Genomic DNA, 23,058 nt, shown 5'->3' on the forward strand with positions numbered 1-23,058 from the left:
GTAAAACGACGGAAACATATCGTAAAGCTGTCCCGAGAAGACCACGAGTGCAAGGGTCCGCCCCGCCTTCCTGCGGCGGCTCCCGGAGCCCCTGGAAGACGGAGCAGAGCTACTGAGGCCAGTTAGCCGGGGGTCAAAGGGCTGTAGGATGCTAGCATCCGAACGCCACCGCAGCTCTGGCATTAGAAACCTTGACCTGAGCAGTACAGCTACCGGACAGAGCTTATGGACAGAGGCTGCGCCAGGGAGCCAAAACAAGAGGGTGGATGTGGATGGTGTCTAAATAAGGTGGAGGAGCCTAGGATGCGTTAGGTCCGCGGGAATATGAGGGGGAAGAGAGTGATGACAAGCCCGCCAGTGTGGAGGAGACTAGATTTAGAGCCTGAAAAAGACCATGCAGCAGTCAAGTAACGCTGTGAGGTCCAGACTTGGCCGCCAGTTGATCACTCTGGTCTCAGGCAAATGGGACGTATCAATAACCATCATGAAAGCTTCGAAGTTTCTCCAGAAAGACGCACACACGGACAGCTTTGTAGAGTTTGGAGGCAGGACCTGGGATCATGGTTTTCTGAAACCCATCCATGATCTCCTTTATTCATAGACCAGAAATTAAGAACCCCTCTTACTGCAACAGGACTTCCCGGTGGAACATTGGTAAAAGAATCTGCCTACCAATGCAGGAGATGTAGGAGACCCGGGTTGGATTCCTGGGTCAGGAGGATCCCCTAGAGGAAGAAATGGATCCAGTATTCTTGCCTGGAAAATCCCATGGACAGAGGAGCCTAGCGGTCCAGTCCACAGGGAAAGAGGGGTTGCAAAGAATTGGAGGCGACCTGAGCATGCAGGCATGCACTTATTAGGACTTACCTGGTGGTCCAGTGACTAAGACTCCATACTCCCAATGCAGGGGGCTGAGGATGCCTAGTGCCTAGTTCCCAATGCCTAGTCTGGGAACTAGATCCCACATACTGCAACTAAGAGTTCATCCACTCCAGTTAAAGATCTCTCAGATAGCAACTAAAAGACCCTGCATGCTGTAGCTAAGACCTGGCACAGCCAAATAAATACATAAATTTAAAAAAGAAAGAACCCTCTTATTAACACATGGAGACATGAATATGTGCTGTTTCCAGTTCTCTTACTTTGCACTGGAATTGAGATAACTCCAAGTCTTTGGCCTCACCATAACACTGCAACTCTCCTGGTCAGTTTTTGTGATTGTCCATCAGGACAAATTCAGTAACATGTATCTGTCCTTATTGTCATCTTAGTACCAAGTGACATATGTTAGCTACCTAGAAAGTCTTCTAGGACCCTCCAAGAAAAACTCTTAGTTTTTCTTCTAATTTTTCTCAATCTTCCTGTATATCTTCTCAAAATATAGGTATTCCACAGGGGCCGCTTCTTAAAATTGTCTCCCCCAAGTGATCCCCAGAGAACCAAAGCTTTAAAAACCATCTGTTTGTTCCCATGTTTGTAGCCCAGCCCCAGCTCCTCCCCTACTTGACGCTGTGTCAGATCTGTGTGTGTAATGTGTATCAGAAATGTAACACGTCTCCAAAGGAACTACACTTTTACTCCAACTCTGCCCTTTCCCCAATCTTCCTTATCTGAAGACACCATCCTCTACCTCATCACTTTTTAACCTCACACAAGAGAAAGAGAGAAGCTGGAGATTTTAAATTATAATTGAGAATGCTATATTTGAGCTAATATTTGATAATGCGGATATCTGGGGGAAAGAGGCTGTCAAATAGAGGGAACACTTAGTGTAAAGGTCCGAGGGTGAGAAGATCCTTGATGTGTTCACAGAAAGCAAAGAGGTAGCTGGCATTTGAGCAGTGAGTGAGGGGAACTGTAATAGAGGTCAGAGAGGTGATGGGGTGAGGTGGGGTGGGGGACACTGAAGCTCATGAAAGACCTTGTAGGCCAGTGCATAGGCTTTGCCTTTTACTGTCAGTCATGTGGAGTACCATTGGAGAGCTTTTTAGCAGAAATATAATGTAATTTATAATTGAAATTACCTCTGGACTTCCCTGGTGGTCGAGTGGTTAAGAATCCTGACAATGCAGGGGACACAGTTTTGATCCCTGGTCCAGGAAGATTCAACATGCCATGGGGCAACTAAATCCATCTGCCACAACTACTGAGCCCACGTGCTCTAGAGCCCAGGCTCCGCAACAAGAGAAGCCACTGCAACGAGAAGCCTGCACACCGCAATTAGTAGCCCCTGCTCATCACAACTAGAGAAAACTTGGGTGCAGCAACAAGGACCCAGTGCAGCAAAAAATAGATGAATAAAAAAAAAAATTTTAAGTCTATTTGTTGAGAGTAGATTGTAGGGAGGAAGCACAGAGTGGGGAGATCAGTTAGGTGGTCATTATCACATCTATGCCAGGGATTCCCAAACTTTGATGCTCATGAGAATCACCTAGAGAGGGGTGAAAAATCCCAGTGCCCAGGTCACACCCTGTGCCAATTAAATCAACATATCAAGGGGGTGGCAGCCAGGCATTAGTATTTTATAAGATTCTTCCGTTCATTTCAGTCGCTCAATCGTGTCCGACTCTTTGCGACCCCATGAATCGCAGCATGTGAGGCCTCCCTGTCCATCACCAACTCCTGAAGTTCACTCAAACTCATGTCCATCGAGTCGGTGATGCCATCCAGCCATCTCATCCTCTGTCATCCCCTTCTCCTCGTGCCTCAAATCCCTCCCAGCATCAGGGTCTTTTCCAATGAGTCAACTCTTCTCATGAGGTGGCCAAAGTATTGGAGTTTCAGCTTTAGCATCAGTCCTTCCAATGAACACCCAGGACTGATCTCCTTCAGAATGGACTGGTTGGATCTCCTTGCAGTCCAAGGGACTCTCAAGAGTCTTCTCCAACACCACAGTTCAAAAGCATCAATTCTTTGGCACTCAGCTTTCTTCACAGTCCAACTGTCGCATCCATACATGACCACTGGAAAAATCATAGCCTTGACTAGATGGACCTTTGTTGGCAAAGTAATGTCTCTGCTTTTGAATATGCTATCTAGGTTGGTCATAACTTTCCTTCCAAGGAGTAAGCGTCTTTTAATTTCATGGCTGCAGTCACCATCTGCAGTGATTTCAGAGCCCCCCAAAATAAATTCTGACACTGTTTCCACTGTTTCCCCATCTATTTCCCATGAAGTGATGGGACCAGATGCCATGATCTTCGTTTTCTGAATGTTGAGCTTTAAGCCAACTTTTTCACTCTCCTCTTTCACTTTCATCAAGAGGCTCTTTAGTTCCTCTTCACTTTCTGCCATAAGGGTGGTGTCATCTGCATATCTGAGGTTATTGATATTTCTCCTGGCAATCTTGCTTCCAGCTTGTGCTTCTTCCAGCCCAGCGTTTCTCATGACATACTCTGCATATAAGGTAAATAAGCAGGGTGACAATATACAGCCTTGATGAACTCCTTTTCCTATTTGGAACCAGTCTGTTGTTCCATGTCCAGTTCTAACTGCTGCTTCCTGATGTGCATATAGGTTTCTCAAGAGGCAGATCAGGTGGTCTGGGATTCCCATCTCTTTCAGAATTTTCCACAGTTTATTGTGATCCACGAAGTCAAAATTTGATGATTTGGCATCATCAGTAAAGCAGAAATAGATGTTTTTCTGGAACTCTCTTGCTTTTTCTATGATCTGATGGATGTTGGCAATTTGATCTCTGGTTCCTCTGCCTTTTCTAAAACGAGCTTGAACATCAGGAAGTTCACGGTTCACATATTGCTGAAGCCTGGCTTGGAGAATTTTGAGCATTACTTTACTAGCGTGTGAGATGAGTGCAATTGTGCGGTAGTTTGAGCATTCTTTGGCATTGCCTTTCTTTGGGATTGGAATGAAAACTGACCTTTTCCAGTCCTGTGGCCACTGCTGAGTTTTCTAAATTTGCTGGCATATTGAGTGCAGCACTTTCACAGCATCATCTTTCAGGATTTGGAATAGCTCAACTGGAATTCCATCACCTCCACTAGCTTTGTTTGTAGTGATGCTTTCTAAGGCCCACTTGACTTCACATTCCAGGATGTCTGGCTCTAGGTGAGTGATCACACCATCGTGATTATCTGGGTCGTGAAGATCTTTTTTGTACAATTCTTCTGTGTATTCTTGCCATCTCTTCTTAATACCTTCTGCTTCTGTTAGGTCCATACCATTTCTGTTCTTTATCGAGCCCATCTTTGCATGAAATGTTCCCTTGGTATCTCTAATTTTCTTGAAGAGATATCTAGTCTTTCCCATTCTGTTGTTTCCCTCTATTTCTTTGCATTGATCGCTGAGGAAGGCTTTCTTATCTCTCCTTGCTCTTCTTTGGAACTCTGCATTCAAATGCTTTTATCTTTCCTTTTCTCCTTTGCTTTTCACTTGTATTATTTTCATAGCTATTTGTAAGGCCTCCTCAGACAGCCATCTTGCTTTTTTGCATTTCTTTTTCTTGGGGATGATCTTGATCCCTGTCTCCTGTACAATGTCATGAACCTCAGTCCATAGTTCATTAGGCACTCTGTCTATCAGATCTAGTCCCTTAAATCTATTTCTCACTTCCACTGTATAATTATAAGGGATTTGATTTAGGTCATACCTGAATGGTCTGGTGGTTTTCCCTACTTTCTTCAATTTAAGTCTGAATTTGGTAATAAGGAGTTCATGATCTGAGCCACAGTCAGCTCCCGGTCTTGTTTTTGCTGACTTTTTAGAGCTTCCGCATCTTTGGCTGCAAAGAATATAATCAATCTGATTTCGGTGTTGACCATCTGGTGATGTCCATGTGTAGAGTCTTCTCTTGTGTTGTTGGAAGAGGGTGTTTGCTATGACCAGTGCGTTCTCTTAGCAAAACTATTATATTAGCCTTTGCCCTGCTTCATTCCTTACTCCAAGGCCAAATTTGCCTGTTACTCCAGGTGTTTCTTGACTTCCTACTTTTGCATTCCAGTCCCCTATAATGAAAAGGACATCTTTTTTGGGTGTTAGTTCTAAAAGGTCATGTAGGTCTTCATAGAACTCTTGGGTAATCCCAAAGTGCAGCAAAATTTGAGAACCACTGACCAAGACCAGAGATGATAATGACTTGCGTAGGGGAGGAAGCAGTGGAGAGGGTGAGACATGTTCAGATTCTGAACATGCTTTAATGGTTTCAGCAAGACTTCCTGACAGCCAGATGTGGAGTGTGGAAGAAAGACAGGCATCGACATCAAGGGTGACATGGAGGGATTTGTAGGAGGGGCTGGATGTAGCTGTCATGAGCTGAACTGGGGAACACTGCAGGTGGAGGGGGGTTTCAGGGGAATGGGGGCTTAATTTGCATGTGTTGTGTTTGGGATACCTTGTGAGCTGTAAGACATGCAAGAGATCGGGGCTGGAGGTACCAAATGAGAGCGATGCGCATATGGGTGATACTTACAGATGTGAGAATAAAAGAAAGAACGAGTGCGACAGAAAGAAAAGAGACCAAAGATTAAGCTTTGGGGTATTCTATAATCGCCAGGAAACAGGAATAAGTAGGGAAGGAGGCTGAGGAGGTGCAACCAGGGAGGTGGGAAGGAAACTAGGTGAGCGTGGTTCCTGGAAGCCGAGTGGGAAAAAGTGTGTTGAGGAGGGAGTGATCCCCTGGATCAAATGCCATTGATGGGTCAACAAAGAGGAGGGTTGAAAATTAACTAGGATCACCGGAGACTCTGACACAAACAGTTTCACAGAGTGGTAGAAGTGAAGGCTTAACTGGAGTGGGTTGATGATTAAAAGGAGAGAGCTCTGAGACGGCAGCTTTAGAAACAACTCTTTGAGGGGGTTCGCCATAAAATACAGAGGAATGGGACAGCAGCTGGCAGGGAAGCCGGGCTCAGAGGGAGAGTTCGTTAAAATGGAATAAGTAACAGCATGTTTGTATGCTGATGGGAATAATCCAGGGGACACTGAAAATCTGATGAATGAAGAGGGGGCAGTAATCTACCTTGTCCTGCAGTTGGACAGAAGGAAGGGGATCTGGTGCCCGAGAGAAAGGATTAGCTTTTGGTGGCTGTAGGCACTGTTCAGTCACTCAGTCGTATCTGACTCTCTGCGACCCCATGGACTGCAGCACACCAGGCTTCCCTGTCCTTCACCATCTCCCTGAGCTTGCTCAAACTCATGTCCATTGAGTCAGTGATGCCATTCAAGCACCTCATTCTCTGTCGCTCCCTTCTCCTCCTGCCCTCAGTCTTTCCCATAGATGGGGCGTATTTGGAGTTCATCTATATCCAGGCTGGAAGGCAGAGCCAGTGATACATGTCGGGGGCGGGGGGGCGGTTGGGTGTGACGGTGGGACTCTGTGGAAGTTCTCTTTCAGTTGCTTCAATGTTTCTAGTGAGTTCAGTGAAAACTCAGCTTGGTGGTTTGCCCAAACTCCTAATGGAGCTAGCATTCAGGTGTCCACTAGTATCAAAGGCCACCTTAATGAACCCAGCTTTAAAAATGACCAAAGTTCATGTTAGTTATTAGGGGCTTCCCTGGTGGCTCAGTGGTAAAGAACCTGCCTGCCAATTCAATCGCACAGGCGATGTGAGCTCAATCTCTGGCAAGGGAAGATGCCCTGGAGAAGAAAATGGCAGCCCACTCCAGTATTCTTGCCTGGAGAATCCCATGGACAGAGGAACCTGGCGGGGCTATAGTCCACGGGAGCTGCAGAGAGTCAGACATGACTGAAGCAACTTAGCATGCACACACTTCAGTAGTACCTCTGGTTAATACAGGTAACTGTTGAAGTAGAGAAACAGCCAGTAGAGGGAGAGCTAAGCACACACAACATGAACGTATGTTATGATTTCAGCCCAAAGAAATCCAACTCTAGTGAAGGTAGTTCATGTTGATTTTCTTTGTTTTGAACTCCATATTGGTATTTCTATGGTTTTCTAATGGATGAGGCACACCAGCTTGCTAAATGTTGCCAGCAACTTTTAAGACCACATTCTTTCTGACCTTTTGTTGCTTTCCCACTCTGGACCAAAAACATACCTGCAGTTACTGCTGCTGCTGCTGCGTCGCTTCAGTCGTGTCAGACTCTGTGCGACCCCATAGACGGCAGCCCACCAGGCTCCGCCGTCCCTGGGACTCTCCAGGCAAGGACACTGGAGTGGGTTGCCATTTCCTTCTCCAATGCATGAAAGTGAAAAGTGAAAGTGAAGTCGCTCAGTCATGTCTGACTCCTAGCGACCCCATGGACTGCAGCCCGCCAGGCTCCCCCGTCCCTGGGATTCTCCAGGCAAGAATACTGGAGTGAGTTGCCATTTCCTTCTCCAATGCTTGAAGGTGAAAAGTGAAAGTGAAGTCGCTCAGTCGTGTCTGACTCCTAGCGACCTCATGGACTGCAGCCTACCAGGCTCCTCCGTCCATGGGATTTTCCAGGCGAGAGTACTGGAGTGGGGTGCCATTGCAGTTACTGAGGGGTACCCTAGTAATGACTGACTCTGTCTTTGAAGGTCAAACACTACCTGAGCTGAAGGTTAAAAAAAAAAAAAAACAGATTTTATCCCTGTACTTGATGTGACTGTTTGGGTGTTAGCAAGGAGGAATAGGTTCTGCTTTCTTCTCTTGGACGGCATTTCAAAAATACTTGTTTTCATGTTCTGTTTTTAAAAATGTGGACGCAAAATTTAAGTTCCAGAAAGAGTTATTTAAAACTGTATGACACTCATTTCTACAGTCACATGACCCAATGTCGTTTGGTTTTGGTGAATTTCAGGATTGTGTATCAAGAATCAGCTTATCTTCATCATCTCATATTATCCATCACTCCCAGTTGTCTTCTATTTGGGGCGGGGTGGGGGGAACCGATACTTCGTCTCTCTTGGGACTGGGGTGATTTTCCTTGCTGCTTAGGTTAAATCAGATCCATCAGAATAACTCTCATCCTCAAGGAAAGGATACTGCAGGGTGGAAGCTGCAATCCATTTGGAAAGGAAAAATGATTAATGTGTAGGCATAGGGAAGAGAAAAATATGAGCACCCCAGTTCACATACAACTGAAGTTTAAATGAAAGGCGCAGATACTACGTAACTATTTATGAGGGCGGAGACTGTCATAAATAGCTCTCTGATGGCAAATCAGTTTCACTTCTGCTTGTGTAAATGTGGCTTTATGACAGGGGCCACAAAGGTGGTGCAACATACCTCGACCAAGGCAAAGAGGTTGCCACTGTCTTTGTGGAATCTTGGAGCTGTAGCATGCAAAGTGACATCTGGTAAGTTGTTTTTCTTATGCAATTTATGCTGTAACTTATGACTGATTAAAAAATAGCTTTAGAGAAAAATGGAGATGATGGTAGTTTCCATAGAATTCACAACCAACTTCCTCTCTCATCTTACATTAGTAAAGGTACATTTTTTATAATTAATGAACCAACATTTGTAGTAGTATTATTAACTAAAAGAAGAACAGTGAAAAGAAAAGAAAGTGAAAGTGTTAGTCGCTCAGTTGTGTTTGACTCTTTGTGACCCCCATGGACTGTAACCCACCAGGCTCCTCTGTCCATGGAATTCTCCAGATAAGAATACTGGACTGGGTAGACATTTCCTTCTCCAGGGAACTGGGGTCTCCTGCAATGGCAGGCAGGTTCTTTACTGTCTGAGCCACCAGGGAACCCTAAAGGTTATCCTCTATTCAGATTTTCTTAGCTGTTATCTAGTGTCTTTTTTCTGTTTTAGAATCCTATCTAGGGGAGGGAGATGGAGAAGGCAATGGCACCCCACTCCAGTACTCTTGCCTGGCAAATCCCATGGACAGAGGAGCCTGGTAGGCTGCAGTCCATGGGGTCGCTAAGAGTCGGACGCGACTGAGCGACTTCACTTTCACTTTTCACTTTCATGCATTGGAGAAGGAAATGGCAACCCACTCCAGTGTTCTTGCCTGGAGAATCCCAGGGACGGCGGAGCCTGGTGGGCTGCCGTCTATGGGGTCGCACAGAGTCAGACACGACTGAAGTGACTTAGCAGCAGCAGGGGAGGGGGATTTGGGAGAGAATGGACACATGTATATGTATGGCTGAGTCCTTTCGCTGTTCACCTGAAACCATCACAACATTGTCAGTTGGCTATTCCCCAATACAAAATGTTTTTGGTGTTGTTTAAAAAAAGAATCCTATCCAGAACACCATATTACATTTAGCTGTTGTGTCTCTTCTTGGCTGTGACCTTGTGTTTGATGACTTTGACAGTTTTGAGGAGTCCTGGTCAGCTCTTCTGTAGGATTCACAAAGAGACTGGAGTTTCGGCTTTAGGGTGGAAGATCAGAGAGTTAAAGGTCATTCTCATCCCGTCACATCAAAGGTACATATCATCAAGATGATTTACGACAGTTGTTGTTGACCTTGGTCGTCTGGCTGAGGGAGTATTTGCAAAGTCTTTCTACTGTAAAGCGACTCTTTTTCCCCTTCTTTCCATCCTGTCCCCCTTGGAAGGAAGTTACTCTGTGAGGCCCATGCCCAAGGAGTGGGGGATTAAGTTCCCTTTCCTTCAGGGTGAAGCATCTTTAGAAATTGTTTGGAATTTTTCTGTGTGGGAGACTCATTTTTTCTCCTTCTCATGATTTTCCTAAAGTCAGTTATTTCTTGAGGGAAAGTGATTTTACTTTACTTAAGTGAATTTTATGGCTGCGTAAAGGCCAATGAACTAGAAATCTGGAGAATCGGGGCTTAGTTTGAATTTTATAACAGTGTGATCTTAGGCAAGTCATCAATCCTTCTTCCCCAAAGAAAACTTGTGTTCCAGGCACCATTAATATTAAATGCATCAATACGAAACTGAGTTTAGTATTAACGTCATCTTATGCCTCATTAAGTTTGGCAAGCTTGGGCGAGCAATATGAAAGGATTCAAGTTCATTGCCGTAAAATCTGATAAAGTATGTAATGAAAATATCTGCTTACTTTACTTATCTAGTCACCTGGGGGAGAAGGACTGAAAAAAGCCATGCCTCCTCTACTGAATCTACCTCCGGCAGCCGTGCTCCTAATGTTGCACACAGAAGCTGATGCATTAATGCTGAAAACATAACTCTTTTCCTCCGGGGGTTTGATGGCCCTTGTTTCACTTTCGCTTCTAAGCTAATGTGTTTAAATTGTCCCTTTAGGGAGTACCCAGTTTGGAAGAACCGTGTAATGTCCAATAAAGTGGTTAGGAAATTCTGCCATCACCAGAAGTATTTAAGCATTAAAAAATAGAGAGAGGAGATAAATCCACAACATTGCATTTTTAAGAATCTGCTCCTTGCTCTTATTTCTTCAATTACCTCCCTGTGGGAGGGGATAAGATGCTACCAAGGGCATATAACCCTGAAGATGCTTCATCAATGGGAACAAGAATGGGGGTCAGTTTACCATTTATGGTGGCATCTGTTCCCCCTGCCCACAAAAGTTGACTTTGCCCAGGTAAATATTAGTACTGATTTCTTGTTAAACTATCTTCACCAAATATTCTGAAAGTCAATAACATTTGTCCAGGTGCATAAGTGTCTGTGGGGCTTCCCAGGTGGCTCAGGAGTAAAGAATCTGCCTGCCAATGCAGGAGATGTGGGTGACGTAGGTTCAATCCCCCTGGCTAAGTAAAGGGCAACACACTCCAGTACTCTTGGCTGGGAAATTACACAGATAGAGGAGCCTGGCGGGCTACAGTCCATGGGACTGAAAAAGAGTCAGACATGACTGAGCGCATGGAAGTGTCTATAGACCAGCTTTGCATCAGTGTCACATACAGCCCTCGCAATGAACTCCAGACGTTAAGTATTTTTCTATTCTCATCTTACATGTGGATAAACTGAGACTCAGAGAGGTTAAGTGCTCTGTTTAGTGTCACACTGCAGTACCAGAGCAGGATCCCCCAATCCAGGCATTCTGACTCCAAATCCTGAGTACTTTCCCCATGGCATCCCTCACAGCCTGGAACATAAACCTGGGTGTGCAGACACCTTGCCCATTTTCTTTCCTCGCGTGTCCCCAGGCCCTAGAACCGTGTCTGGCACACAGTAAACACTTCACAAATGTTTGCTGAATGAATGAATATAATTCCTGCTGTTATTAATTTTACCATCCAAGAATATGTTTAAAAGACACACGTCATTCAACACATATTTACTCAGCGCTCACTATGTACTGAGCACTTTCCACATTTATTAAAAGTAGGGAAGAAACCAACGTTAATGATCAAAATGCCCCTTCAAGTTACTTTGCTAATTTAAGTATTTTAATTTTTTTCCTGTTACTGTGGCCTTGGGGCAGGGGAGGGGTGCTGGGGTCGGGGACTGGAAATGGAAGGAAAACAAGAATCGTGTGGGGAGAGGTTAATGATGTGAAGCAAGGGAGGGTGGGACAAGATTCAGACTAAAGGAGAAGAGACTTAGATTTTTGTAATTCTTCATAAACACATTAAATTCTGCTCTGGACATGGACTGAAAGCAATGAACTACTCACTGCCCCCCCAACACACACACACAATCACGCATGCTCACGTGTACCCCCCAATGCCCCCGGCAGTCTGGCTTTGTTTTATTCTGAGGTCACTAGCTTCAGTTGGTGTCCTTAAGCCCAGTTTCATCAAGCTACCACTCTCGCTCCTACTCAACAGCCTTCACTCCCCAAATGCCTCCTCGTGCATTAAAGGGAACCCCTCATTTGTGTTCACTGTTCTCTCCATCTCTTACTCTGAAGCTCCAGAGATGGTTTAAATAGTACCAGTTAGAGGTTTCTTGGTGGAATGATGAGAACCCTGAACTTGGACTCACTGTCTGACCTTGAACAGGTCCCTTCCCCTCTCCAGGCCTCAGTGTCCACATCTGTAGAAGGGGCTCAAGAACATTATTTCATTCCACTCTAGGAAGCTCTTCTAGGACAGGAGTGACCACTGCCTTGGTGTCACCTCTGTTATGTTCTCTTAAGGAAAAAAGAGTGTACGCAAACACAAAAAGAGGAAAGGGAGAGTGAGAGAAGCAAGAAAAACTGTCAAAAGTCACAATTATTTGACAGGAAACTGGTGCTGTGCAGCCTTCCCACATCTAGCTAAATATGCAGAGTCCCTTTTAAAAGATGCTATTCTTAGGCTCTCTGCACATGAATGTAAATAAGTACTCAAATCAAAACTTACACGCTAACCGCACAGTTGAAATACAAGCGAAATAAACCACACATCAAAACTTTGCCCTGTGAGCCACACGTGTGGACGTTTTCAACTGCTTCTCTGCAGAAACAGGTTTCACAAAACACACCACGGCTGCTGCCTCTTTGGGGGAGAAAGTGGAGCCCAACATAATTTGAGGAAGGACTCTGGGTCTTTTGCTCTTTAAAATGAACCTGAAATCACCGTATTATCAATCGTGCTCCTTTTGACTATCGTTACTGTTTGTATAGTTGCTCAGTCGTGTCCGACTCTTTTGCGACCCCATGAACTGCAGCCTGCCAGGCTCCTCTGTCCATGGGATTTCCCAGCCAAGAACACTGGAGTGGGTTGCCATTTCCTTCCCCAGGGGATCTTCCCAACCTAGGGATTGAACCTGTGTCCCCTGCATTGGCAGTCGGGGAAGCCTGATCCATCTTCTGTATTTGTTCCTGGCACTGGCTAGTACAACCAATCGAAGGTCTACAGTGGATCTGTACCCCGGGAGGACCATACATTTGTTGTCTCCAGAGCCCATTGTGATATGACGTTTAATATTTTGTGTGTGTGACTATGGCTCATGGAGTTGCCATCTTCAGAAAACAACAGATATCTTTCCAGGGGGCAATTCCTAGTTTCACATCTAAAGTTATTGGTAGGCACTATCATATTTTTTCTCCTAACTTGCCTAGGTTTTGCCGAGGTTTAGCATTTCCAACCTGGAGAAGGCGAGTGAGTCGGACACGACTGAGCGACTTCCCTTTCACTTTTCACTTTCATGCACTGGAGAAGGAAATGGCAACCCACTCCAGTGTTCTTGCCTGGAGAATCCCAGGGACGAGGGAGCCTGGTGGGCTTCCGTCTATGGGGTCACACAGAGTCGGACACAACTGAAGCGACAGCAGCAGCAGCATTTCCAACCAGGAAACTGTCATGAATTTTAGTAACCTCATAGAGTTTTCCCACCACCGGCTTTACTGATGAACATTTCAAGCAAGAACACGGTATCTTGGGATTTGAGGAAGCCTCAAAGCCCGTCTAGTTCAATGCTGTTATTAGGTGATCCTAACAGTGAAAGTTTAGACTTCTAGGAGCAGAAAATTCATTACTTACTAAGGGAGCTCGTTCCATTTTGGACAACTCTGAATACAAGAGAAATGTTCAGCAAAAATGTACTTTCTTATACTTTCCACCTAGTGGATCTAGTTGTCCCCTCTTGGCACCACTGGAAACAGGCATTATCTCACTATTGTATTCAACTCTAAGGTTAAGTATTTCAAGACCACACAAAGTCCTCTCCACATCTTCTGCTTCAGCCCATGTCTTCCTTCCCTCAAGCTAAACATTCCCAGTTCCTATGGAGCAGTCCGATCAAAAACGAATTTGAGTGGCTTCCCTGGTGGTCCAGTGGTTAAGAATTCGCCTTGCAATGCAGGGGACATGAGTTCGATACTTGGTTGGGGAACCAAGATCCCATGTGCCGTGGAGCAACTAAGCCTGAGCACCGCAACTACCGAAGCCTGAGCACCACAACTAGAGAATTTGTGCTCTACAAGAAAATCTCCCACATGACGCAATGGAGATCCTGCAGCTTCAACAAAGACCCCATGCAGCCAAATACATAAACGTTTAAAAACAGATTTGGTGTTTAGACACCCTTGGCCTCGGAATCTCATCAAAAGCTTCCCATCCACTGTAATTAATTAATTCAGCACTACGATCGATCATTGCCGTTCATGATAGAAATACGACATTGAAACAAAAGCATCCAAGACCTCGAATAGCTCAGACGTAAAGAAAGAATCACAAGCGTACAATTCAGGTGTGCTCGGATCAGCGGTGGCACAAGAGGGGGACGAATGGGAACCGGGACACAGCTGCACAGAGGAAACGTGCAAACGAGATGCTAAGAAAGAGTCGCGATTCTCCGGGAAGAAGAGGGGAGCACATTTCTTCTTGACTCCCCTGCCTCGGAGGACTGTAAGGAGTTTGGGGCGGTCTGAGCCCAGGTGAGGAATGGAGAGATGAGGCACCTCCTAGCAAAGGCTCAGGAACGTGTACAGAGCAGAGTTCAGACCACACTCACCAACACCCACCAGGAAGAGAAAGCATTTGTTCTGTTAATGCCCATGAGCCGAACTAAGGGTGAGTGGCTCTTTTGACTGAGGAGCTGCGATTTTCGTTTGGGAGTGATATGTAAATGAGGCACAGTCTTGCTAACTAACGGCCGTGTGTCTACTGGGGGTTGACAGGTCAGTTGAGCTTTTGCATATTTCAGAAGGGCTGGTGACTCTCTGCTTTTGAATTATGCAGCTGAGTAGTCCAATCAGCAGTATCAGAAATGGAGAGGAAGCACGTGGGGTGCCCCGCCTTGTGTGCCCCGGATCCTCCCTGATCTGTGGAGGCAGAAACACTCCAGGACATCAGCACTCGCTCTTCTGAGGCTTTGTGGATCCAGTTGTCCCTCTGTGTTCAGTCCCTGTCTCCCAGGGCTGGAGACAGGTTCGATCCGATCCTTCTTTTTTTGGAGGTACCTCCCCCCACCCACCCACCCCCCCCACAGATGCCCCATGAGGCACAGCTGACATAATCCCCAATTGGGGTGTCTCCCTGATTGCAGTGCCGGGTGGGGTGGTGAGGAAGACCCACAGAACCTAACGGTTATTGCATCTCTTCTTCCCTGCTCAGCATCCTCCGGAGCAACTCCAGGGGATCCCAGGAATATCAAATGTTCCATCCATCTCCCCGATACTTGCTGAGACCCGCTGGGACTCAGTGTCACTCAATGGCCCAGGGGTTCCGGGCTTACCTGATGGGGGCGCTGATGTCTCCCAAAACAGCAAAGCTGTATAACTTCACCTTCAAGGCTCTGGTCGTTAGAGGTTTATTGTCTTTTCAGACTGAGCTGCCTTCAAGATCTCAGGTCATTTCAGTTTAAAGGTCAATGGATAAAAAAAAGGTGGGGATATATGTGTATGTCTGGCTGATTCATTTTGCTGTGCAGCAGAAGTAACAGCATTGTAAAGCAACAACACTCCAATAAAAAGTAACAATAAACAATAAACAATAAACAATAAAAAGAATAGATTCCAAGAATTTCTTTTAAAAATCTGCTATATACATTCATGTGTAGTTTTGTGTGCGGACACAGCTGTCAACTCTTTGGTATAAATACTGATTCATGACTGCCAGATCAATGCTGAGTATGTTCAGTATTGTAACAAGTTGACAGTCTTCCAACAGTGGTAATATTTAGCACCATCAGCAATAAATAGTCATTTCTTTTGCTCAAAAAAAAAATTCTATGGATTCAACTATTGCTGAAAATCAAGAGTCAAACATGGACTTTTGTCATATTTAAACCAACACACAGTGGACAAGCTGTTATAAAGGATTCAGAGATAAGGTAGAATAGCCATTGCCCTTTAGAAGCTTGGTATCTAATTGGGGAGACAAAGCGTAAGCAAAATTACATGGTCTTTTTGTTTTGTATTTATAATTTCTGCCGTCTACTCCTCCCCACCCCCACTCTGTACTTTGTATTTTTCAGGCTGATGCTCTAAGTGGACAAAGGCAGGCGGTTACATAACAGGAAATGGCAGAAACTGAAGATTTTCTGGTTCGGGAGCTACATCCAGGTAACATCCCTTCACTATCCCCTGATGAAGAGAGCAAGAACTATTTACCATTATATATATGTGTGTGTGTGCTAAGTCGCTTCAGTCGTGTCCAACTCTTTGTGACCCCATGGACTGTAACCCACCAGGCTCCTCTGTCCATGGGATTTCCCAGGCAGGAATACTGGAATGGGTTGTCATTTCCACCTCCAGGGGATCTTCCTGACCCAAGGATCCAAATTGCATCTCTTGCACTGCAGGTGGATTCTCTACCACTACGCCATTGGAGAAGCCCTGAGCAATATCTATTTGCCATTATAACCAAGGGCAAAGGGGTTGGGACTGTATCATTTTTCACTGTTCTTTATTGAGAAGCTGCTTTCTCACAACGTATTTTAACAGTGGATGAATATCAATTATTTCAATAACAACTAAAAGAGCCCATTAATAATCTAGTGGGTTATCTGACCAGAAATTCAACTTGTGCCCCCCACCCTCCTTTAAAAGTTCAAATAAATAAAATTCAAAAATAAATACATAAATAAAAGAAGGTTCCAGGAAACCATCTTGGATTTTCCGAGGGCATCCCGCTCTCAGAATGGAGAAGGTAAGCCCCTGGAATCATTTTGCATGCTTTCTGAAGGAGAGCTGTAGGGTGAACCACACTGGAGTCCCTGAGGGTGGCCTCCCTTCCTAGAAGCCTGGGTGGAGGACACCCAGAGACAAGGAGGGAACTTCCCCTGGGAAGATGCATTTAAGTAACCCCTAGTTACAAAACATCCTTTGTGTTTTGAGAACTGGAGAGGAAAAATTTTCTTACCCCTGGGGATGAATTCCCTTAGCGGCAAGGGTCAGTGGGGGTAGTGCTGGTATCTGAGACATGGCTGGGCAAGCAAACTGAAGGAATTGCAACTTTAGGGCCCCCTTGGGAGACGTTAGTCCTGAAGGTGTGGGGCGTCCTGCTGGGAAAATCTGCGGCAGGTTCCCTCAAGGATCTGATCAAAGCGTCTATATAGAGACGGTTGTCAAAAGCGACACCTTGTGGCAGCAAGGAGCCATAGCAGCAGAGACCACGGCAGGCTTCTTGGGACGGCCCCGCCCAGCCCTCTGCTCTTTCCTCCAGTGTTGTCTAGTCCATAAGTTCTGTCAGACTATTTTGTGACCCCATGGACTGTGGCCTGCTAGGCTCCTCTATCCATGGGATTTCCCAGGCAAGAATATTGGAGTGGGTTGCCAATAAATCAGTGTAATATCGTGGAAAAGGGAAAGGAGTGCTTGAACAATTACAGGGAAGATAAGAGAAATGGCCAGTTCACATCCATTCATTCTGGTTACAATTTAGTATGAAACCAGTCGGGAAGATCCCCTGGAGGAGGGCATGGCAACCCATTCCAGTATTCTTGCCTGGAGAATCCCATGGACAGAGGAGCCTGGTGGGCTACAGTCTGTGGGTCACATAGAGTTGGACACCACTGAAGCGACTTACCATGCATGCACTACCATTAAGTGTTTTAAATCCCAGATGAACTACTTTCTCCCTTCCACCTGTTTTTTCATTTTAGATATTAAAGGCAAAGTGTAAAACCTGCTTTATCTGACTTCTCAGTGTTTGCTTTTGTTGAGAAATAAGTTTCCAAACTTTGATCAGACTAATTGCCACTCCTTACAAAGTTGAAATAAAGGCCAGGATACATGGGCTGTACTAAGACTCTTTTATGCTTGTGGCTAAGATCCTCTGCAAACGTTGTTTAAACAAGAGTTCCTGAGTTACAGGGTCAAGATCAAGGCCCTCCATCCTTTTACTCTTTCCACAAGCAGGTGTGAAAACACTCTGGAATTCCAAGACACCGTTTATAATGTGTTCTAAAGTGTTCTTCAGCAAACCACTGGCCTAGCGGCTGGAGTAGTATTTTTTTAGTAGTTAAAAATTATCTGTTTTATTTTGGTAAAACTTTTTGGTAAGTTTTCTAGGATTTCACTTGATAGCTTTAATCATAACATATTTAAAATTCTTGTTTTTCTTTTTTAAGCTCTGGGATGAATAAAATAGAAGACTAATTTATAAACATCTTCCAGAATATTAAACCACAATAGATAATGATTTAAAGTAAAAAGACTGTAATTGTGCATCGAAAAACACTGGACATGTGGTATCCATTCTTGGCTTCTAGTTATTGCTCTGTCATTTGCTAGCTCCGCACCCATACAAGTCTCTTGATTTCTCTACATCTGAAGCCATACATATTTTACATTGCTTTCCAGCTCATAAATCCTGTGATTCTGTCACCTCCTTGTTATCAATATCAAGGTTCAAAAGTTTAACCCACAGTGGATTTCCTTAAGCTAAATTACTGAAGTTAGATATTGATATTTGCTTATTATAATCAAATACTTTGGGGACTTCAGAAAACCTTAACTGCTTCCATTTTTTAAAAAAGCTTTTAATTTTATATGGCGTATAGTTGATTAAAAACGTTGTGATGGTTTCAGGTTTACAACAAAGAGATTCAGTTGTGTCTATACACATGTCCTTTTCCAAATTTTTTTCCCATTTAGGTTGTTACAGGGTATTGATCAGAGTTCTCTGTACTATACAGTAGGTTCTTGTTAGTTATCCATTTTTAAAAAAATTTTTATAGGAGTATATTGCTTTACAATATGTGCTAGTTTCTACTGTATAGCAAAGAGAACCAGCCATCAGTTCAGTTCAGTCGTGTCCGACTCTTTGCGACCCCGTGAATCACAGCACGCCAGGCCTCCCTGTCCATCACCAACTCCCGGAGTTCACTCAGACTCATGTCCATCGAGTCAGTGATGCCATCCAGCCATCTCATCCTCTGTCATCCCCTTCTCCTCCTGCCCCCAACCCCTCCCAGCATCAGAGTCTTTTCCAATGAGTCAATTCTTCGCATGAGGTGGCCAAAGTACTGGAGTTTCAGCTTCAGCATCATTCCTTCCAAAGAAATCCCAGGGCTGATCTCCTTCAGAATGGACTGGTTGGATCTCCTTGCAGTCCAAGGGACTCTCAAGAGTCTTCTCCAACACCACAGTTCAAAAGCATCAATTTTTTGGCGCTCAGCCTTCTTCACAGTCCAACTCTTACATCCATACATGACCACAGGAAAAACCATAGCCTTGACTAGACGGACCTTTGTTGGCAAAGTCATGTCTCTGCTTTTGAATATGCTGTCTAGAACCAGCCATACGTGTACCTATATCCCCTCTTTTAGGATTTCGTTCCCTTTAAGGTCATCATAGAGCATTAAGCAGAGTCCCCTGTGCTATACAATAGGTCCTTGTTTGTTATCCATTTTAAATACAGCAGTGTGTACATGTCCATCCCAAACTCCCTAGCTCGTGGCGTACATTTTTCTTCTTCTCTGCCCCTTTCTCTCTAGCTCTAGCCACTGAGCCAGCAACCACTTGGTGTTTAGTTCTAAGGCAGTCCTTAAACTGAGCCAGGATAAATTCTTTGCGTGGAGCATACTTGTAAGGTTAGAATGTCTGAGATGGAAGAGTCTACGGACAAGCTCTTTCAACTCCTTGTCACTGCGTGAGCAGGAGTGGGCCAAGATTCAGGCCTTGGCAGACAGCTCACCCTGCACTGCAGTACCCTGGGGTGTGAGCTGGATCCAGAACACTGAGGAATTTGTGCAGGAAGATGCCAGACTGAGGCTGCCTGAGCTGTCTGGGAGACTCGGGCCTGGAGCCCCATGCGGGAGGTTGGGCCTTCTGCTCAGGTTGCCATCCTGGGTCCCTGAGTGATGCGCCCTTTCTGTGGTTCTTGAAGGAAGATGACCTCCCAGTGTCACGCTCAGTTTGGGGGCCTCATGCCCTTATATGAGCTTAGAGAGTTATGACTCTTGGGGTCAACTGTTTTCCCAGGTCACCTCACGGCCATTTGCTAAGGTTTATACCACCCCCAGGAGCACTGGGTTCGGCCGTTTCCAACAGTCTTGACCCCAAAGACCCCCGTACTGTCCTTTTCTTACCAGGTGAATCCTGCCAGGGGGGTGTTTTCTAAAACCCATCCAGGGACTTCTCTGGTGGTCCAGGGATTACGAATCCACCTTCCAAGGCACGGGACGTGGATTTGACTCCTGCTTGGGGAACTACGTTCCTACATGCCGTGGGGCAATTAAGACTATGTGCTGCAACCACTGCGCCCGAGCACCACAACGTGAGAGAAGCCGTCACACCACAATGAAAGATCCCGCGCACCACAGCAAGGACCCAATGCAGCCAGATGAATTCTTCTTTAAAAAAAAGTTAAAATACTACAATTGATTTTAATGTATATTTAACTGTGTCGCAATGGTGCTCAGTATTTCCTTATATTTCATATTTAATTATTATGGCTTAAAGAATAAACATGTAACCAAGACCCAGCACAATCCAAAAAAAAAAAAAAAAAACCAAACCATCTAAACACACTGTTTTGGTTTTCAGTTAAACCCTTTCCTGAGGATGATGGAGCCTCCCAGTCCTTCACTTGGTAACCAACAGAAACCACTGAAGTAAATAGACCTCTGCAGGACTACAAAGATTTGCTTCTTGGCAACTTTTTTCCTTGCCTATGTAAGGAAGCAGCTACTAACATCTTTAAGGCAGGAAGGAGGAAAAAGCCTCACCCTCCGCAATTTAATCTCAGAGGGACATCCACTTGGAGGGTACCCTCCACAGCTCTTGTATTCCTTCTATTTTTGTCAACTGACTCATTGTACAGATGAAGAAACTGAGGCTCGGGGAGAAGAAGGGATTTGCCTTGGTCACATGGCCCGTTCTGTTCTCTCATTCTGCTCCTGATCAATTTCCTGGGTTGCAAAGATGTCCCTGAGGCCTTTCTCCACCCCACACTGAGCCATCTCAGGCTTCCCTATCCAGCCATCTTGGCTTCCCAGGATTCGCAAACAGGAACGTTTCATGTCATCTTGACTTGTCTTCTGGGGAGATAGGTTGGGCTGCATTTGGAACTAGATGCAAAGTCCTGGGACTCTGGGAATTGGAAATCAGACTGGAATGACCCAACAGGGCTGCTTCTGAAATGAGCTCACAAACAACCAGGGCTGGCAGGGATCCTTCTAGCCTCTTGGGGTTTGTGTGTCGATAGAGGTCAGGCAAAAACAGTGACCTCTGAACCACACAGGGATGAGAGTGACGACCCCCCTTCACAGTCGAAAATCTGCATATAAGTGGACTGTGTTTTTGGTCTACGGTACACCATGCCCTCAAGACCTATAATTTTATATGTAATTTTATGTAACTTCTGTTTATCTCTAGAGGATGATGATATATTTAAAGAACCAATGAGAAAAAGAAGACGATCCGATCGAGACCAGAGGTTTCGAGCATTTCCCTCTGTGGAACAAAGCGCCCTCAAGGAATGTGAGTGTCCTGAAAATGCTTTATCGCTTGTCTGATGCAGCTCTGTCCTTTCCCAGATGTGTTAACATCCTCAAAAGAAGAGAAGGGTACTTGGAGAAGCAGAAGCAGGATGGAACATCTCTGAATGATCTTGATCCCATTAAAGGAGGCCTCGGGACTTCCCTGGTGGTCTAGTGGTTAAGATTCTGAGCTCCCAGTGCAGAGGGCCCAGGTTTGATCCTTGGTCGGGGAATTAGATCCCACATACTACAACCAAGAGTCTGCATGCCGCAACTAGGACCCAATACAGCCAAATAAATAAATATTTAAAAAAAAACAGGAGGCCTCCTGGTCTCTGCAGAGATACTGTGATCTGACAGTTTATCTCTCAAGATCTGGATAGAAGGCTTGTTACAAAAATAATCTCTTCCTGATTAACACTGAAAATGGTTGGTCTGGTGCTTTTGTGGGTATTTATAGGATGTGCTTGCAGTTTTCTTCTATTTGTGACCACAGGAGAGAAGACTGTAGAGGTGCTGTAGCCCATGGTGAAGTGGATGCTGACTTGTGTTACCTTGTGCTTCAGAGCCGCCTGGCTCCTTGGGGGGCTCTCGTCATCAGTGATTGCTCTCTCCCACGATCTGTGACCTCTCCCATCAGATAACTTGCTCTTTTGTTTAACTAGCTTTTCATTTCATCCCCCACCCCCGCCCCGCCTTTTCTGCCGTATTAAGCAGACTCCTGCTGTGCAGACCAAGTGCTTGATCCCTGCCAGGTTTTAATGTGCTTGGTCACTCAGTCGTGTCCGACTCTTTGCGACCCCATGGACTGCAGCGCACCAGGCTCCTCTGTCCATGGGATTCTCCAGGCAAGAAGAGTGGGTTGCCATTCCCTCCTCCAGGGGATCTTCCCGACTCAGGGGTCGAACCCAGGTCTCCTGCATTGCAGGTGGATTCTTTATTGTCTGAGTGACCAGGAACGCCTGCCAGGTATTAATACATCCCTGCTAATACATCTCTATTGATTCCAGATGAAAAACTGGAGTCTCGGACCAGAAGAGTTTTAAGCAACACTTACCAGAAACTTATTCAGTCTGTGTTCCTGGATGATAACATCCCCAACAGCATCAAGTACCTCATGTGAGTCTGGTATTGGCTACCATCAGATATTCCTTGGATGTCTTTCCTTAGGTGGTGGCAGATGCTTTTCTGCAATAATGAAAGAGAATTTCTGGTTAGGAACTAAGCAAAGAAAGCCAGAAAGTTCTGTTGCTATGGGCCATTTCTGTTAACGCTGGTGGTTGCCACACTGCGCTGTTACCGTTGCTAGGGAATCTGCTAAAGATTTTGAAAATGGAAAGTGAAAGTGCTTTACATTCGTACATCAGATTCCATTTAACTGTCCCAAAATGCCCAATAAAGTAGAAGCCATGATTATCAATCCAATATTTTCCTAAAATTGAGGCTCAAAGAGTCCAAGACATTGACCAAAGTCACACTGCTGATGAGTAAAAGGGGTGGAATCTAGCCCAGGCTGTGGGACTCTGAGCCTGTGCCATCAAAGGTCCTGTCCAGCTGCCTTGAAAGATTTAAGTGGGGTCGAGGCTACATCTCCTGCCCAGTAAGACCCTCAGGGTTGCTCCTAATAACACTTCCCACCACTGTATAAAGTTCATGTCTAAGATCAAGCCTGTGTAATTTTCATGGAACATAAACAAGGAGATGTCACATCTATATAGACGTTGTAGAGTTTGTGTAGAATTATCATTTCTTCTTCTTGTGTGTTCAGTCTTGTCCTTCTCTTTGCGACCCCATGGGCTGTAGCCCACCAGGCTCCTCTGTCCATGGGATATCCCAAGCAAGAATCCTGGAGTGGGTTGCCATTTTCAACTCCAGGGGATCTTCCGGACCCAGGGATTGAACCCATGTCTCTTG

The 23,058-nt window shown here is 45.2% G+C and overlaps 1 protein-coding gene across 5 annotated transcripts in view; it reads left to right on the forward strand.

Moving 5' to 3' along the window:
- Positions 1 to 8,139: 8,139 nt before the first annotated feature.
- The window catches only part of NUGGC (nuclear GTPase, germinal center associated), a 49,019-nt gene continuing 34,100 nt past the window's right edge, over positions 8,140 to 23,058 (forward strand). For 4 of the 5 annotated variants that reach the window (XM_027549041.1, XM_027549044.1, XM_027549046.1 and 1 more), the window contains exons 1-4: positions 15,542 to 15,602; positions 15,694 to 15,781; positions 21,041 to 21,145; positions 22,155 to 22,263. In XM_027549041.1, the coding sequence (XP_027404842.1) occupies positions 15,739 to 15,781; positions 21,041 to 21,145; positions 22,155 to 22,263 (257 nt within the window). In that variant the 5' untranslated portion in view covers positions 15,542 to 15,602; positions 15,694 to 15,738. Of the gene's footprint in view, positions 8,244 to 15,541; positions 15,603 to 15,693; positions 15,782 to 21,040; positions 21,146 to 22,154; positions 22,264 to 23,058 lie in introns of those variants that run through there. The other variant, XM_027549042.1, reaches the window with a different exon arrangement.

Source organism: Bos indicus x Bos taurus, chromosome 8 (genome assembly GCF_003369695.1).
Source record: "Bos indicus x Bos taurus breed Angus x Brahman F1 hybrid chromosome 8, Bos_hybrid_MaternalHap_v2.0, whole genome shotgun sequence".
Classification (NCBI taxonomy): domain Eukaryota; kingdom Metazoa; phylum Chordata; class Mammalia; order Artiodactyla; family Bovidae; genus Bos; species Bos indicus x Bos taurus.